General features: G+C 48.6%; 1 protein-coding gene across 3 annotated transcripts in view; it reads left to right on the forward strand.

Annotated features, from left to right (window-relative positions):
- The window catches only part of TTC23 (tetratricopeptide repeat domain 23), a 104,039-nt gene that overhangs the window by 70,297 nt on the left and 17,041 nt on the right, over nucleotides 1-16,701 (forward strand). For all 3 annotated transcript variants that reach the window (XM_057724539.1, XM_057724536.1, XM_057724537.1), the window contains one exon: nucleotides 12,023-12,150. In XM_057724539.1, coding sequence (XP_057580522.1) covers nucleotides 12,023-12,150 — 128 coding nt within the window. The remainder of the gene's footprint in view (nucleotides 1-12,022; nucleotides 12,151-16,701) is intronic.

The following is a 16,701-nucleotide window of genomic DNA, read 5'->3' on the forward strand; positions in this document are numbered from 1 at the left end:
GGCTCAGGACATACAATATGCCTCTGTTGATAGAGAACATGCATTCTAGTGACTTTTTTGTTGTTGGTCGGAATATTCAGAAACACAGCATAACTCAAAAAGAAGACCAAGAGGTGTATTCCAAGATGTCAGATAAAAACCCGTATGCGTCATCGGAAAATAAGGCCCGGTGTGCCATCAAGCTGAAAATTAATATCGGGAAGGCTTGAGGTTGAGGTGCAGGGAGCGGGAGCTGGGCTAAGATGAGGAGGCTGGTGGGGGGAGAAGACGAAGGGAACGCCTCAGTGAGCAGCCTGGTCTGCAGACATCCCTGGGCAAGGCAGAGGCTCCTGTCCAGGGAGGAGCCAGGGAAGGGGATACCAGTGTTTATCTGTCTGTCCATCCCACCTTAAAGATCACTCATGCTGGTCTCCTGGAGCTTTGAGCATCTTTTAAGAGCTGGAGGATAGAGAAGGCAGGCGACCTTTCTTATCCTTACTCCCTAGAACATTCCATACATAGCAATCAACTTCAGAGCCAACATTTTAACCAACTTATTGGTGGCTAAAATTCCTTTAATAGGGGAAAGGAACCTTCCATGCCACAAGTATTAATGGGATACTTAAAATGCAAATATCATGGGAACCCCTAGCTCAGCAGGAGTCACAAATCTAAATGTCTGTAGGGACCAAGTAAGCAATGTGGGTGAAGCAGGTTAGAAAACAGAAGCCGCAGCAAGCATAATTATAAATGACAGCTGACTGTTGACTGAAATCTGAGAGAGACAGTAGGGAGTGGTGGGGACTGTGGAAACTGGAGAGGCCTGTCCCCTGTCGAAAGTGAGCAGCTGTTACTCAGCTCCAGCCCGTTACAGTCATGTGGAAAGCAGGCTTGTATTGGCAGGTCTGCTTTTTCAAGAGAAGGCAGAAATCTGAATTTTTATGTGAAATCAATGCATAGTCAAATATGTTTGAGGCTCTGAGGGAGGCAAAACAAGTGTGAGGGCTAGATCCCTAACTTCTGACCTGGGGACCAAGAGTATCATGAGTGGTTGTCAGGTCCTTCCTGGTTTTCTTGGGGGCTCACAGGTTGAGAACGGGAGGGTCTGAGCCTTTAAACTAGTGGGGTGTCAGGGAGGGGCGGTCTACTCTCAGAGAACATCAGCTACAGGAAGCTACAGCCAAAGACCACCTTAGCCTAGAGGGATTCCAGTTTGCCAGCATCTTGGGCTAGTGCTCAGATTAGTTGGGGAACAGTAGAAATTTTGTATCCCTGAAGTATTTGGTTCCTGTAGCTGCAAAGTTAGACCATTCTGCTTTGTATAATTATAGAATCAGAAACAATCCAATCATATATGTGTATGTTCTAAGTTTTCCAGTCTAAATATGGTGTTGGTTTAAGCTACCCCCGTAACTGCGAATGCTGCTAATATCTACTTGATACAGATAGTTAGGTCTGTGAAAATCTGGGGACCTCACGCAGTAATAATAGCTAATTCTTACATAGTACCTACTGTCATGGTTCTCACCATGTTACATTTATTAACTCAGTTAGTCCTCACCACAGCTCTATGAGGTTGGTACAAGTGTTCCCAGTTTTCAGATGCAGAAACTGAGGCACAGAGGGTTAGGTAATTTCCCAAGAGCCATAGCCAGGAAGTGGGAGACTTGAACTTGGGCTCTTGACCTCCACGCTATATTGTATGGACCGGCACTACATATGCCCTTTTCCCTTCTTTCCCCTCCCTGCTTACACCTGCCAAAGAGTGTGTGGTGTGGGGAGAGAAAGGGACATGAGAAGAGCAAAAGCGGCCCAAGGAAACCAGTTTGAGTGCCAGTGGGAAGCGGCCAGCCCAGAAGCGTGCACAGGCTCTCAGAAAGCCGAGTTGCCAGTCGGTATCTGAAACAGAGGAGGAGGATGAATAGGCAAGGGTAAGAAGAAAACTTCCCCCACTAGCAGGAAGTTGGACAGTTGCAATTGGCTTTGTAGATTAGGAAGGGGGTCACTTTTGCCTGAGGCCCAGAGGATTGGTTGCTTGAAACACACTGACTCACAAAGCCTCAGGAAGCCAGAGCCAGCAGGAATCATAGCACCATCGTACCAACAACAACAGCAGTAGCAGGGGTCGCTCACCCGTTGTACACAGGTGCCGGCACGCTCACAAACGTGCCCGTTTAATCCTAACAAGCCTTGGAGGCAGGACACGACCTCCCTTTTTACAAAGGAGTTGACACAGCCAGCTCTCCATACCTCCAGCACCGTCTGTCCATGCCCTCTCTACGCCACATTCTACCGGAGAAGGGCAAAGCCCCAGTCAGTGTGAGGATGCTGCCTTCTCAGGCTCAGCTTCCACTACCCAGAAAACACTTGACATGCCTATCACCGTGACGCCAACAGTAAGAAAGTTTACCAAAGGCTTGAAGGCAAGTCAACCGTAAGCGAGGAGGCCGGGCAGGGGAGCTGTCGAATCAAAGCAGATGCTTTGCAGGGGCCGCATGAAGCCCTGGAGCAGGGGCAGAGAGCAGCACCAGCCCTCACCCCTAAGGTCTCAAACCAACCATCGAAATGCGCACATCAGAAAAGAGTCATGCAAAGAGAAACCGCAGACTATTCCTCCTGTGTTCACAGGCTGGAAGATGCTGCCGTGGGAATCTTTGTTCCCTTGGTGGCAAACATGGGGAACACTGTGGAAAATGAGCTGGCCGGCTGGCGTTTTAAGATAGTTTGTTCCGGCTCTTACCCACAAGTGCCTAAGCACAGTGGCCTGGGCCGAGAGGGTGCGGCCGTGTTACATGCGTGGACTCAGCTTCCCCTGAAAAGCAGGCATGAGCGGGGTGCCCCCCAGCCAGGAGTTGCAGCGGCACTGGGCAAGCTCCCTCCCCCCGTCTTTCAGGGTGCCTGGTTTTCATATTTCTGCTGTCCCCTCACACACGGCCAAGGTGGTAAGAAGAGAAACTCACTCAGGGCTGAGGTTTCTTCAGGCCTCTGCTGCCTCCAGCAAGGGGAAAGGAAAGGGGGGAGTTTGGAGCTTATCTTTGTCTGATAACTAAGAGGGCGACCAGACTCCCCACTCCAGCACTTACCCAGGCAGGACTCTCTGGCCTGGACTTTGGTCACTTGTGGTTGGGAAGTCCAGCCAGATCCCCCGGGAGCAAATCTGCACATTCCACTGACCACCAAGGAAATCCACATGCACCAGGATCTCGGCTCTGCTCTCCTACGCTTAAACTTGTCTGTGCCAAAAACAGCTTGTTTGTTTGTTTGTTTGTTTTTTAAAGAATTGTTAATGGGAAAAAATTCTCATCTGGGGATTCTCTGTAGCGTGCTTGCTGAATGCCCATTGAAGGCATTGCCCTCTGACAAACGAAGCCAGTGTGCTTCAGGCTGCACACTCAAACTGATGCCTTCCTGCATTCCTTTCGCAGACAAAACTGCCCTAGAAGTCACGAAGGATTGTGATTACATAAGGGCTCCCCAGTTCAGGCTCGTGGAATGTCACTAACCTGAGCCTGGCCAGCTTCCCAGAACAGCTATAGACAAACTTGGTATTAACAGCTCTCCCAACCCCGCTAAGTGTCAGGGCATTGGCCTTGTGTTTATAACTCTTCTCCTAAAGGATATTAAAATGAAATGGGCTGAAGCCAAGTACATCTCAGTGTAAACCTTTGAGAGGCAGAGCCCGCTGAGCACGGGCTGCCTTGTTTGGAAGTGGCCCCATCTGCAGCCTGGGCTCCAGCCGGCCAGGGAGCTCTGTAGGTCCCAGGGAGGGCAGAAGGGAACGGGCCACGCTCCCGCCCGCCTTGGGGCAGGGGGTGGGATCCCCAGCTATATGGATGCACTCCTGGGCATGGGGTGCCAAGCTATAACTCCCTATGCACACATATCTGTGTCTCCCCAGCCTCCACTTGTCCTGGCCTCTCCCCTCGTTTCATACAGCAGACATGAAATATGTAAGTTTCTGAAGGTAGGCTCTGTATCTCCATGAAGTCTTCTCCTTTTTACCCTCCACGATCACGCCTTTTCTCAACTCTTCCTCCGGTGGCCTGCTTCTCAGCTTACCCCCTGCGGGGCCCTGCCCCACCTGCGGTCCACTCCCTGTTCGTGGGGTTACTGATGCTCCTTGAGCCCCAAGTGTCTCAGAGAGACTGGAAACCAGACAGCCTCTGACACACACATGCACCCAACTCCAGGGGGCTCCTGACAGGTAGCGGGGCCTTTACCTTCCCTTGGCCCTCCTTGGCTGCCCCTGCTGCCTCCGGTGCCCACCTCCAACCTGCGGCCTCCAAGTGGGGCCTGTGCTGCAGGCCTGCAGTGGGAATGGGTGTAAGCCACTGCTGGCCACAGCCACCCACCTCTCCCTTCCTCCTCACTCTTCCCCTCTTCATCTCCCTTCCTCCTCCGCCTTCCCACCCTCCTCAAGCCCTGTGTGTTCTAAGAGACCCTTCCTCAGCTCCTACTCAGGGCCCGCTTCTTATTAGAAAATGCCCAGCCAGCCTGAGACTGGCGCCTGAGCTCCCCAAGCAGATGTCGGCATCCATCTCGCTCTGTGCCCCGCAGGCCAGGTGGGAAGGGAAAGTGATGGAGAGAGAGCCGTGGGGGAGGCCAGAGAAGAAAAGGGCCGCCTCTTACCCTGTTTTCCACCGTCGCTAGTAGGACCGCCTCTCAGAAGCCTCTGGAAGGCACCTTAAAGCACATCCCATCTAGAGGACAGGGATCCAAGGTGTGTCCAGGGTCACACCGGCGATGAGAGGCACAGCAAGGCCTTAGACAGAGGCCAGGTGCTGCCCACCCGGCATCACTCCAGAGCCAGAGAGGATGTGCTCATCCTCAGAGGTCCAGGGAGCCCGGAAGGCCCAAAGGTGGGGGCCCGTGTGGGCTGCAGGGGTTGGAAGCCCTTGAGGCCAGCAGAGGAGTAGAAGGGGTGGCCTTTTCCACCCCGAGTCTGTGTTGTTGGTCTCTCTTCACAGAGGGACACCTGTGGCAGAACTGAACCCTCATCGAGCTTTGCTTACAAACTGCCTTTCATCTTTGAGCACAAAGCTGTGGCTTTATCCCTCTCCTAGGGAGGATGGTGTGCTCTCTGGAAGGCGCTTTTGTGACACTCTGGGTTTTCACGTTTGTTCTGGCTAGTAATTTATGTTCAGAACGTCTCAGAAAAGCCTAAGTTATTTATACCCTGACTTGGCTTCAAAACATATTAGGGCAGCTTATGAAAATCACATATATTTCACCAAGGCAAGCAACAGTGGCAACAGGCCTGAGACGCTGGACACCTGATCACTACTGGGTGGCCCCAGGGCAGACTCTGAGTGGTGTCGTGGGGGGCAGCCCTGGTCCGCTTCCTGGCAGTGAGGATGTTCAAGGCAGGCAATTCCCATGGTGAGGGAGCCCTGACCGGGCCTGTGGGCACCAGGCACTGTGCAGACACTTCACGCATGCTTTGCTGTGTGAGCCTCACCCACTGATGCAGACCTGCCCCCGGAGATGGCCTTGGACTTCGGGGACCACGCGGCTCGAGAGCAGCAGGTCTTCTGCTCCCGGATGTCCTGTCCAGGCCCTGTGAAAAAGTTCCTTTTGAAGGTGGTCTCCAGTGTGGACCACAGAGGGCCCCGCAGGGAGGAGACAGCCTGTCCTGGGTTTTGTCTGTCCTCAGGCTACCCTGTGGCCCCCCCCAAGGCTAGCGGGCAGCCTCAGGGCAGCTGCCTGTGCAGAGCCCCAGGCAGCTCCCAGCAGGGTCTGAATGGGTTCAATCTGTTTGTTTGCTGGGTGATAGCACTCCTCTGGGTTAATGCCAGGCTGGAATTTAAGACTTTCCATTTTCAAATTCCCTGGGGGCCTTAATGCTTTTTGCAGTTAGTGCAGAGTACAATTTCCCAAGACTGTTACAAAAGATAATTGTCACATTGTACACGCAGGCCTCCCTCATAATGAAAGTTGTCCTCACGGTTTCAACTCTTGCCTTGGACAGCCTCAAGAAAATCAGCCCAGGGTTACTGCAATTTATTTTAATTAAAAGCCTCCTGACCTGCAGGGTGCCAAATTGTAACCCCGCATTCCTCTCGCTCTTTGAATGGAGCCCTGTTTTCTTTTGCCTGTATATGAACATAAGATGGAACAGCACCTGAAGGGGCCTCTGGGAGACATCAAGCCACCCTCCCACTGGGCCACGCTTCTCCCCCTCCCCCTAACGCGCAGAGAACCCCAGCATTCTGCAGGAGTGAAAATGGGAGCAGATTCATGGCCTTGGAACACCTGTGCCACTAGGGCTCAGATTTACAAGCTAAGTCATACTCCTGTGCTTTAGAAAATGACCTCATCTCTTGCCAAGGCCACCAGCATCAGGTTGTCGAGGATTCTAGAAGAGTTTTGAAGCTTAGTACTGGCCGTGTGTATGAACGCTGAAACTGGTGGCTCTTTGTGAACCCACGCCCGGCTTCAGGCACAAGGTCTGTGCCAAGAAGTGGCATCCCACCCCAGGGGCTGTGACCTCCTGTCCCTCTGGAGACCCCATTGTCACTTGTGCCAGGTGGACCTCCTGAAGGATGCCCACTCCCAGGAGAACCAGCTCTGCTTCCTAGGGAGTCACTCAGCTGTAGTAATAGGACAAATTTTCTCTCGCCTCAAAGACTAATCATGGGGTTCATAGTTCAAGAAGCTGATTTGGGGGCCTGGGGGATGGGGGAAAATAAGTCAGTTTTTTGCAATAAAGGAGCTTTCCTATATCCCAGGTAAAAATAAAAGTGGTTTCAAATGTATAGACAGGGAAGGCGCCCAGAATGTGTGCCCTGTTCCCAAGCCCTAGGCTGTGCTTATATACAAGGGTCCTGACACGATGCCTGACTTGTGGTCAAGTCGTACGTGACAACAGCTATCAGAGACCCCCTCCCCCCACCCTGCCCCGGCCTTGAGCTCTTGAGGTGAATAGAGACCTCGCAGGAACAGAAATGGGAGAAACTTGGACCTTTCGAGAAGCTGAGGACTCTGAAATGGGGGAAGGGAGGCAGCAACTTCAGGAGCTGACCCCAGAGGGCAGATTCCCAGGCAGGGCCCGTCTCCACCGAGGTCTCACCACAACACCTAGCTCTCTTCCACTTCGGTAGCCATGCGGCCTTAGTTTGAATAATAAATTCCTTCCTTCTCCCGACGCCTTTCTTCCTCTCTCACTTCCAGTCCCTCTTCCAGAGATCCAGATGTGCTAATGAGCTTCCTCTTTGGAAAATGTGACTGGGCCTCCCTGAGTTAGCTGTTGTGAGCCATTTATGCACTGGAATGAGTTAGGCCAAGCGACTGCCTTTCTCTCAGCATCCTGTGAGATCAGCCACACAAAGGAAAGGGGCATGTGGTACTCAGGTCTAGGGGGCCAGCCGCAGTGGAGTGGTTTGGGGGTGGGGGGACGATCGGTCAGCATGTGACTGCCAGGGGAAGGAATACGAAGAGGTGGGAGAACTTTACAAGAAGGGGGCTGGTAAGGGGCAAAGCGTGGCTGTGTCCATCTGTGCCTGGGAGACCAGCTCCTCGCCCAGGAAAGGAGGGAAATGCTTCCCATCCCTTCGGACCTCCTCCATTTTCTGAGCCTGGCGCCACTTCTGCAGAAGCCCACGGTCAGAAACTCAGTTCTTACCTGCTCAATCCCAAGTCCTTCCTATGCCCTTTACATCTGCTGGTCTTCAGAATAGGGACTCATCCCCAGGGAACAAGGCTGAGACTCGGAAAAACCTCTGCTCTTCAAGAAGGTCTCAGTTACATTCTTTGGGTAATTCCCAATTAGGCAGAAAATTAAAATATCAACAGTACTCCATTCCTGAATAGACTTGTTAATTTTTAGACATGGAACATACATCTCTGTAATGCTTTTAGAATCAACAAAATAAATGCCACATCATCCCCACTTTTGCTACCATCAGATTATCAAAGTACGCAGAGTTAATACTTAGTTTGAACATTTCATCTGTAATATTTTCTCCCATGAGTCAGCAAGGACTAAAGAGATGTAACATTTTTCATGTACAGTAGTAAAATTTTCTCCTACCAAGAAAAAAATTTGAGTAATACTCTAGAAATCCATCTGCTGGTCTGGCTGTGGACAAACCCCCGTTGACAGAGTGGAGCAGGGACTCCAGTTCAATAGACTTCCATCTAGTTACAAAGCCTGGGGCCAGCTGGCACCGAGACCTCTCTGAAAGGCAGCACCTCCCAGCCTGGTTCTTGCTTCTATCTGGCAACCACCTAGATCCTAAGCAAAGTAAGTCTTGCAGATAAATGAAACTTACTTGCTTTCAGACCTAAGTTTTCTTTAGGTTGCCTGGATTTGAGAGACACATTTCCCAAGTGTTTACTTCTGTCCTTTCTACAACAGATCACATGGAATGTACTTGAATCATTTCTGGAGAGCCACGATTCGAAATCATTGTGAATTTCAGGGCTGTTCTCAGAGCTCTTCAGGTGTATGGAGCCATTTATCTGTACATGATCCCAGGCTTCTGTGCCTTTTGACCACTCTGTCTGTTTTCATAGTGTTTCTGTCCTCTCCATGTCTGCTTCCAGCATGCCTCGTGGTCTGCCTAGGATGGATGAGGGAGGCCCATGGCCACAATGATCAAAACTGTCCCTAAAACTAAAATGGTTACCACTTATTGAGCACTGACAAGGTGTCGGGCGCATCATCACTTTTTCATGTGCATTAATCCATTTACTCCTTACAACAACCCTATGATGGAGGTGCTAGCATAAAGGTCCCTCTTTCAGGTGAGAAGACCGAGGCCAATAATGGGAGGCACACAGCCTGAAGGCGGCAGAGCTGGAGCCTGAACGCAGACAGCCCCTGACCTCAGAGCCTGCCCTCCTCTCCATGCGTTCTTCCGCTTCCAGGAGCCAGCATCGTCTGCACAGGCTGGCCCCACTCTTGCTCCTCCGTGAATTCTGGACTGCTGTGTCCATGGAGGCCTCCTTGGAAGCACCTGGTGTTCACATCGCAATATGAGAAAAATTAATTCAAGGGCCCACTGTTTGGGAAAATATTAAAATAGATAACACAACTGTCCCGTCTAAACAAGAAAATGGGGAGAAAGCACAAAAATAAAATAGGAGGTGATAAAGGGAAAATAATCAAATGCAGAGGAAGTCTAAAGAAGTCAAAGGTAGCATTTTACCTTTTCGATGGTGTGTATTTGTGCTACACAGTACAAATGAGATTTCCAAATGGAAGTGTCAAGTAGACCATTGTATGTATGGGTCATAATTCCCCCGTCAAACTGTGTGTGCTTGTCATGTGTCACCTTGAGGTTGTCTCCAGCAGGCACTTCAGTGTGGGGGCGGGGGGTGTCCCACGTTCCTGAGGGAGGAAGACAGTCATATTCTCTGCTAGAGCAGGGGTCAACAAACTTATGGCCCACGGGCCAAATGTTGTTCATCCATTCTATATCCAATAGTTTGCATCCACTAACCCCAAACTCCCAGTCCATCCCTCCCCCACCTGCTCTCCCCCTTAGTGACCACAAGTCTGTTCTCTATGTCTATCAGTCTGTTTCTGATTCGTAAATAGGTTCATTTGTGCTATATTTTAGATTCCACTTATAAGTGATATCATATGATATTTGTCTTTCTTTTTCTTACTTCACTTAGTATGATAATCTCTAGTTGCATGCATGTTGCTGCAAATGACATTATTTCATTCTTTTTTCATGGCTGAGTAGTATTCCATTATATATATATATATATATATATATATATATACACACCACATCTTCTTTATCCACTCAACTGTCGATGGACATTTGGATCGTTTCCATGTTTTGGCTATTGTGAATAGTGCCGCTGTGAACATAGGGGTGCATGTATCTTTTTGAATTATAGTTTTGTCTGGGTATGTGCCCAGGAGTGGGATTGCTGGATCATATGGTAATTCTACTTTTAGTTTTCTGAGGACCCTCCACACTGTTTTCCATAGTGGCTGCACAAACTTATATTCCCACCAACAGTGTAGAAGGGCTCCCTTTTCTCCACACCCTTTCCAGCACTTGTTATTTGTAGACTTTTTAATGATGACCATTCTGACTGGTGTGAGGTGGCACCTCATTGTAGTTTTGACCTGCATTTCTCTAATAATTAGTGATGTTGAACATCTTTTCCTATGCCTACTGGCCATCTGTATGTCTGGAGAAATGTCTATTAAGGTCTTCTGTCCATTTTTCTAAAGAGTTGTTTGTTTTTTTGTTGTTGAGTTGTATGAGCTGTTTGTATATTTTGGAGATTAAGCCTTTAGTTTCTACTTTAATTTATTGGTTCAGAATTTCCAAACTAAGGGAATTCCCTGGCTGTCCAGTGGTTAGGATTCTGTGCTTTCACTGCCATGGGTCCAGGTTTAATCCCTGGTCAGAGAACTAAGATATCCCACAAGCTGTGAGACATGGAAGGAAGGAAGGAAGGAAGGAAGGAAGGAAGGAAGGAAGGAAGGAAGGAAGGAAGGAAGGAAGGAAGGAAGGAAGGAAGATAAGAAGATGCGGATCAATTAAAAACAAAAAAGAATTTCTAAATCAAGTAGATGGTGCAAATTCAGCCCTCACATGTGTGTGCCCCATGTGCAATGTCCCAGTTTCTTACAGATACTCTTTTTCTAGCCATGGCCTCTGGAGGGACAGCCTTGAGGCTTCTCCTTGGATCAGCACAATTGCTCATCTCAATTTTAGGGATTCCTGGCTATATTGGTTTTCTTTTGCTGCATAGCAAGTTATGGTTGTTTAAACACCCTGTTTAAGCTCACAATTCTGTTGGTCAAAAGTCTAGCATGGTAAGGTTGGCTTTTCCACCCAGACTAAAATCAAATTGTTAGCCAGCTACGTTGTCATCTAGAGCATGGGGTCCTTTTCTAAGCTCATTGCTGTTATTAGCAGGATTCAGTTCCTTGCAGTTGTAGGACTGAAGTCCCCATTTTCTTGCTGACTGTTGACCTCTTTCAGCTCCTGTGGGCCACTGTTGAGTCCTTGTACCATGGTCCCCTCCATCTCAGCAATGGAGAACCTCCTTTTCAAATCCCTCTCATGCTTTGAATCTCTCTGACTTCCTTCTCTGCCACCAACTGAAGAAAGCTCTGCTTTTAAAGGGCTGGTGTCATTAGGTTAGGCCCAAGGGGTAATCTTGCTTCTCACAGTCAACCGTGCCATATGACATAAGCTTGTGACAGGAGTAATATCTCGGCATATTTATAAGTTCTACCCATTATCAAAGATGAGCATCACTTGGGGTCATCCTAGAAGTCTGCCTGTAACACTGGATTTCTGCAGGGAGCCCCATTCCAGCTTCCTACCACACACAGGCCTCAGGCCTCGTCTCCAGTTCTGCTCAGGCTTATGAAACCCCAGGCATTTTGGAACACAGTACACCTTTTACCTGATCCCCTCATAGACCATTCAGCTTCAGCTCCCCCTCTCTGCTCTGGCTTTTAGTTTCCTCTTCATTTTCCATACCTGAGATTTTCCTTTTTTTTTTTTTTTTTTTTTTGCTTTCAAGATTGGCAAATATTTTAAAATGTTTTGTTATGTTATAACCAGTATGTTTAAGTGTTTGGAATGGTTGGGGTTTTTCCTTCAGCAGCATGTCAGCCATACTTTCCAGAATTTTAGTGTTATCAAACTACATGCCAAGATTACCGAGTCCATTAAAGTCAGTGGATCCTTACAGTCCTAATCTCAGTGAGGAGCAACCAGAGTTTTATGAAGAATTAATGCTTAATCAATCTGAAAACTTAACGATGTGTCAGGTCTAGGGGATAGTTTCCTGTTTGCATTAACTTTGCTTACTGTATCAAAGGGACAGCTAAGATATATGAAAACCAACGAAAATAAATTGTGTTATCTTTCTGAGAACTAGATCTTGTCTAATAAAACAGTCAGATTAACAGACAGAAGATAGTTTCCTTCACTGGGTTATCTTATCCAATTACTTACTATTTTCAGATAGTTGACCATCACTACATGCATAGTTATTCTGTTTCCATTTCAAATCTGCCAGCAGTTTTCAAAATTGTTGTTGTGATGCTTTTCTTCAGATGTGGCTGAGCAGTATTTTCAAGATAGCATGACTAATCTTAAGGATGCTGAAGGGATGGGACAAGCCAAATTTCTTTCCATTCAAGATGATTATTGCCATTTTCTACAAGTCACTGGACAACAAGAGGTAAGTGAGTTTGGACCACAGCTGACTAGTTATTTACCTGGGCGACTCAGTTGATATCCAAAGGGCTACTCCTGCACTCTGCAAGCATTAGGCATCTACTATGTGCAAGGTATGTACCAGGCTCCACAGGGAGAGGGATAAATAAGGCCAGGTGGCCACTCTTGGGCAGCTCCCAGATACTCGCTCTTGGGTAACAAAAAAGTTTATGAGGACATAGATGCCACGTCCACCTGCAAAGTATCCTAAAGGACTAGAAACCTTGAGGACCCAGTGGACAGACCCTGCTTGTTGCAGCCTGTGGTTCTGGCTGGCATAGAGGGTGGAAACTAGTGTGCCTAATTCCTCTCTTAGTATCTTAGCTAATGGATGAAATTTGCATATCTAATAAGAACTACACAGTGCAGAAGTTACGGCTCACTATCCGGTGAACTATACAGGCATGTTTTCCATGGCTTATAAAAATGGAACTAGACCCAGAGTTTATATTCACTGGTAGTTAAACCCTTTGGAACTTATTCCATAAAAAGCCTAACAACTACCAGACAGCCGCATGCTTGATTTATATAGATTCTTTTTTCAACTCTAACCTGTCAAGGCAAGTCCTTGAGATGAAAACCTTTTCATTTCCTCTGCTATTCTGTAGACCTCCTCCCTAACAGATCTCTCCGAACCCTCAATCCTTCACCCTCCTCTCAACTGATGTGACTTAAGGAACATAGGTTTTTAATCTAGATGCACCCACATCCCTCAGGCCAAAGTAGGTCTACAATAACCATAACAAGTGGGGTTTCCATATTTTTCTGGATCATCCAACCAAGTAGAGAAGGGCCTTCCAGGGACCTCAGATTCTAGAACATCTCTAGAAGTTCTATGTGGAGTGCTCAGGGCAGAAGTCTGAGGGGAAGTCTGCCCCCATCATGCCTCACCCCTTCCAGCTCATCAGTCATTTTTTTTTTTTAATTATTTATTTATTTATTGGCTGTGTTGGGTCATCATTGCTGCACACGGGCTTTCTCTAGTTGTGGAGAGCAGGAGCTACTCTTCGTTGTGGTGCGCAGGCTCCTCATTGTTGTGGCCTCTCTTGTTGCAGAGCACGGGCTCTAGGCGCATGGGCTTTAGTAGTTGTGGCACATGGGCTCAATAGTTGTGGCTCATGGGCCTAGAGTGCAGGCTCAATACTTGTGGTGCATGGGCTTCGTTGCGTCGCTGCATGTGGTATCTTCCTGGGGCAGGGATTGAACCCGTGTCCCCTGCATTGGCAGGCGGATTCTTAACCACTGCACCACCTAGGGAGTCCTCATCCGTCATTTTTACCTCCAAACTGCCCCTTGAATCCATCCGTTGGTTGCCGTCTCCACCTCTGTCAGTCTTCGTCTCCCACCTGGACCTCTCTAACAAACTCTGGCTCCCCGGCTGCTGCTTCCACTCTTGCCCTTTCTAAGCCATTCTGAGTAAGGAAGCCATGGTGATCTTTTCAAAAAGTGGATCTGAGCAGTGGACGCCTGTTTGTAAAATACTCCACTGGCTTCTCAGTGCCCTTAAGGTAAGCAGGAATCCGGCCTTGCCCACAATGCCTTGCACCTCTGGATTCTGGTGACATTGCCAGTCTCATTTTTGCCCCCTCCCCTGATCTGTGTGCCAGTCACATCAGCCTTTTCTAATTCCCACTCTGGGCCGTGTCAGCTTTTGCTTCCTGCTCTTGGAGGGTTCTTTCTTCTTGATCTCCTGGCTAGTGCAGATCCTTCCTCCAGGACTCACCAGCTTGGCTGATTCCTCTCCCTTTGTCTTCATTAGATTCTCCCCCGCCATTCTTCATCATAGAATCCTGTTTGATATAATTATATGATAGTAATGTATTACGATAATATATTGCAGATGGTTACTGTCTCTCCCCTGACTAGACCAAATTCCATGAGAGCAGGGACCCTCTTGCTCGTAGTGGGGGAGCGCTGGGCAGATGGGTGGATGGCTGCTTGGCTGTGGACCATCTGACTGCTCTGGCTGCCACAGGGCATCCACCCTTTTCCCCATTCCTGTCTGGCTTCCTGCCCTGGTGTCTGTTGTCACCGCTGCCACACCTCACTGCCCTTGCCCACGTCACCCAAATCAGCGGCATTGATCTAAAGATGCACCTCGCTTCCTAAGGCCTCCCTGGAGATTTTAGCAAACTGGCTCTTCTCATTCTACAGCCCCTGCCAGCCCTTCTGGTGCCCTTATAAGAACAGACAAAGCTGCCTCTTCCTCGGAGGGGTGCAGCCCACGCCAGAGCACATTGCTTGGAGAGAGGCACACAGGCCAGACTTCAGCCCTCCTCCTCCTCCTGCCAGGCACCCTTGTGTGTGACACAGTCTGTCCAGCCAAATGTGGCACCTTGCGTTGTGCCCCCCCTTGGGTTCAGACCTCACGATGGGTTCCAGCAGGAGACGGCCAACGGGGCTGGGTCCGAGGACAGTCCCAGGCACGAGCACAAAGTGTGCTCAGACCGGCCTGGATGTGGGCACAGGCTACATGTGGGCTGGGACACTTTGCTAACAGCAAGGTGACCTTTGGGAAGGAAAACGCCTTTGAAGGTAAGATGTGAGTGAAGGTTACTTTGCCGCAGGTTTAAGCTACTCTGCGTTAGATACTCTTCTAGTTGTGCTGCACTGCCGCTCAAGAAGCTTCTCTGACTTTTTATTCCCCGTAAGAAAATCTAAAGTCCTCAGCCTGGCATGAAGGCCTCAACCACCAGCCCAGCCGTGACTCCTACCTCATCTCCCTCTGCTGCTCTTCCTAATTTCTCTGCTGCCGTCAAATCAGCCCACTCGCTGGCCTTGAACGTGCCGTATGCTTCTCCCGCCTCCCGTGTGCTCCCAGGTTCCCATGCCCTCTTCTAGCCCACCCAAGTCCTATTTATTCTTCACTTCTCTCCATTAAGCTTTTCTAACTCTCAGAGACTGTCACGGTCTCTCTTTCCTATAAACCCATGTCCACGTGGCATCTCTTCCACTGCCATCTCAACTTGCCATTCAAGTTCATGCATGTCTATCTCTATCAAGTCTATCAAGTCTATCTCTAGTTTCCTCAGTCAGGCTTTAAGTGGTGTTGAGAGCTTCATTTAGGAAAAGGAGTCTGGCTCTTCTTTCCGTCATTGGCTCCTCCAACCCTAACAACCAGTTTTCATGGAAAAGCTGCCAAACCCCACACTTGCATCACAGATGCTGGGAAGGGACATGGTAGGCTTTAGCATCAGGCAAGACCCATACCAAGGTGGGTCACACACTTCACAATTTACAGTTTCTCTTCCCCGGCAGTGGTTTATCTTTCCATCTGAGAAATGGTTCTGCCTTATCAGTGCCTTGACTGTGGTAAAGCAAAGGCACTGATCCCACAGCCAGCACCTAATTCAGATTCTTGCCAATAAAATGAGTAAAGACCTTGCTAACTCCTCTGTCCGGGGAGCACGAGCAGGACGTCCTCAGGGATGTGCGGTGGGCAAGGCTCCTTCACTGGTTCCTGCGTTATTTGGCTCTTTTTTGTTTTTAAGTCCACTTATTTCTGTTTTGTTTCTTTAAGATTTCTTTGATGTGGACAACTCCCAAAGTCCTCATTGAATTTGTTACAATATTGCCCCTGTCCCATGCCTTGGCTTTTTGGCCCTGAGGCATGTGGGATCCTAGCTCCTCAACCAGGGATGGAACCCACACGCCCCACATTGGAAGGCAAAGACCAACCACTGGACCACCAGGGAAGTCCCTATTCGGCTCTTAAATTCAGCATTTGTGTTCTCTAGCTGTAATCATGCTTTCACGTAGAAGATCGTGGAAGAATTTCAGGAGAAATGTGGGAGACCGACACACAGGGCTTTCCCTCTGTATGTCTTGGTGTCTGACCAAAGAGATTAATACCAACTCATTTTTTATGTTGGTATAAGTAAATAGGATAAACCAAACAAAACGTCAAACATATTTAACTTTTCACCATGTTGGAATGTTTGCTTTTGGTTTCCTGAACTATTTCTTGTGAGAAATAGAAAACCCTGGAATATGTTCTGGATGTTCTGTAAGTAGATAAATTGCCAGGAAACTCTGTAGTTGTCACTTACGTAGGACACTCACTGTGCACAGAGAGAGGAGAGCCTGCAACTAAGAGGGGTGAAAACTGGCAGGATCCAGATCTTCGATCTGCCATCTATGGGCTGAGCACATTTGACTCTGACTGAGCACATCTGACTCTGAGCACATTTATCAGCTGCTCTGGGCCTCAGTTTCCTCCTCTGCCAAATGAGGACTAAAATTGTCCTTAGCTAAAGGAGGTCATGCGAGTTAAATGAGCTCACACACATAAACTATTTAGCACAGTTCTTGACACATAAAAGACACGACACAGGATGTGTTAGTTTTTCTTCTTGCTACTCAACTAAAATGGTTCCTGTAACATCTGAGGTGGCTTTTTCTCCAAGGGTCCTTCATGCATTCTCTCTTCAGAGTTCATCCCATTCCTGTCCCTTCCAACCCCCCATCCACACCCCATGTATATTACTTCCTGATTCCTATTTAAGGCTCAGCTCAT

The sequence above is a fragment of the Hippopotamus amphibius genome, chromosome 2 (assembly GCF_030028045.1).
Source record: "Hippopotamus amphibius kiboko isolate mHipAmp2 chromosome 2, mHipAmp2.hap2, whole genome shotgun sequence".
NCBI classification, from domain to species: domain Eukaryota; kingdom Metazoa; phylum Chordata; class Mammalia; order Artiodactyla; family Hippopotamidae; genus Hippopotamus; species Hippopotamus amphibius.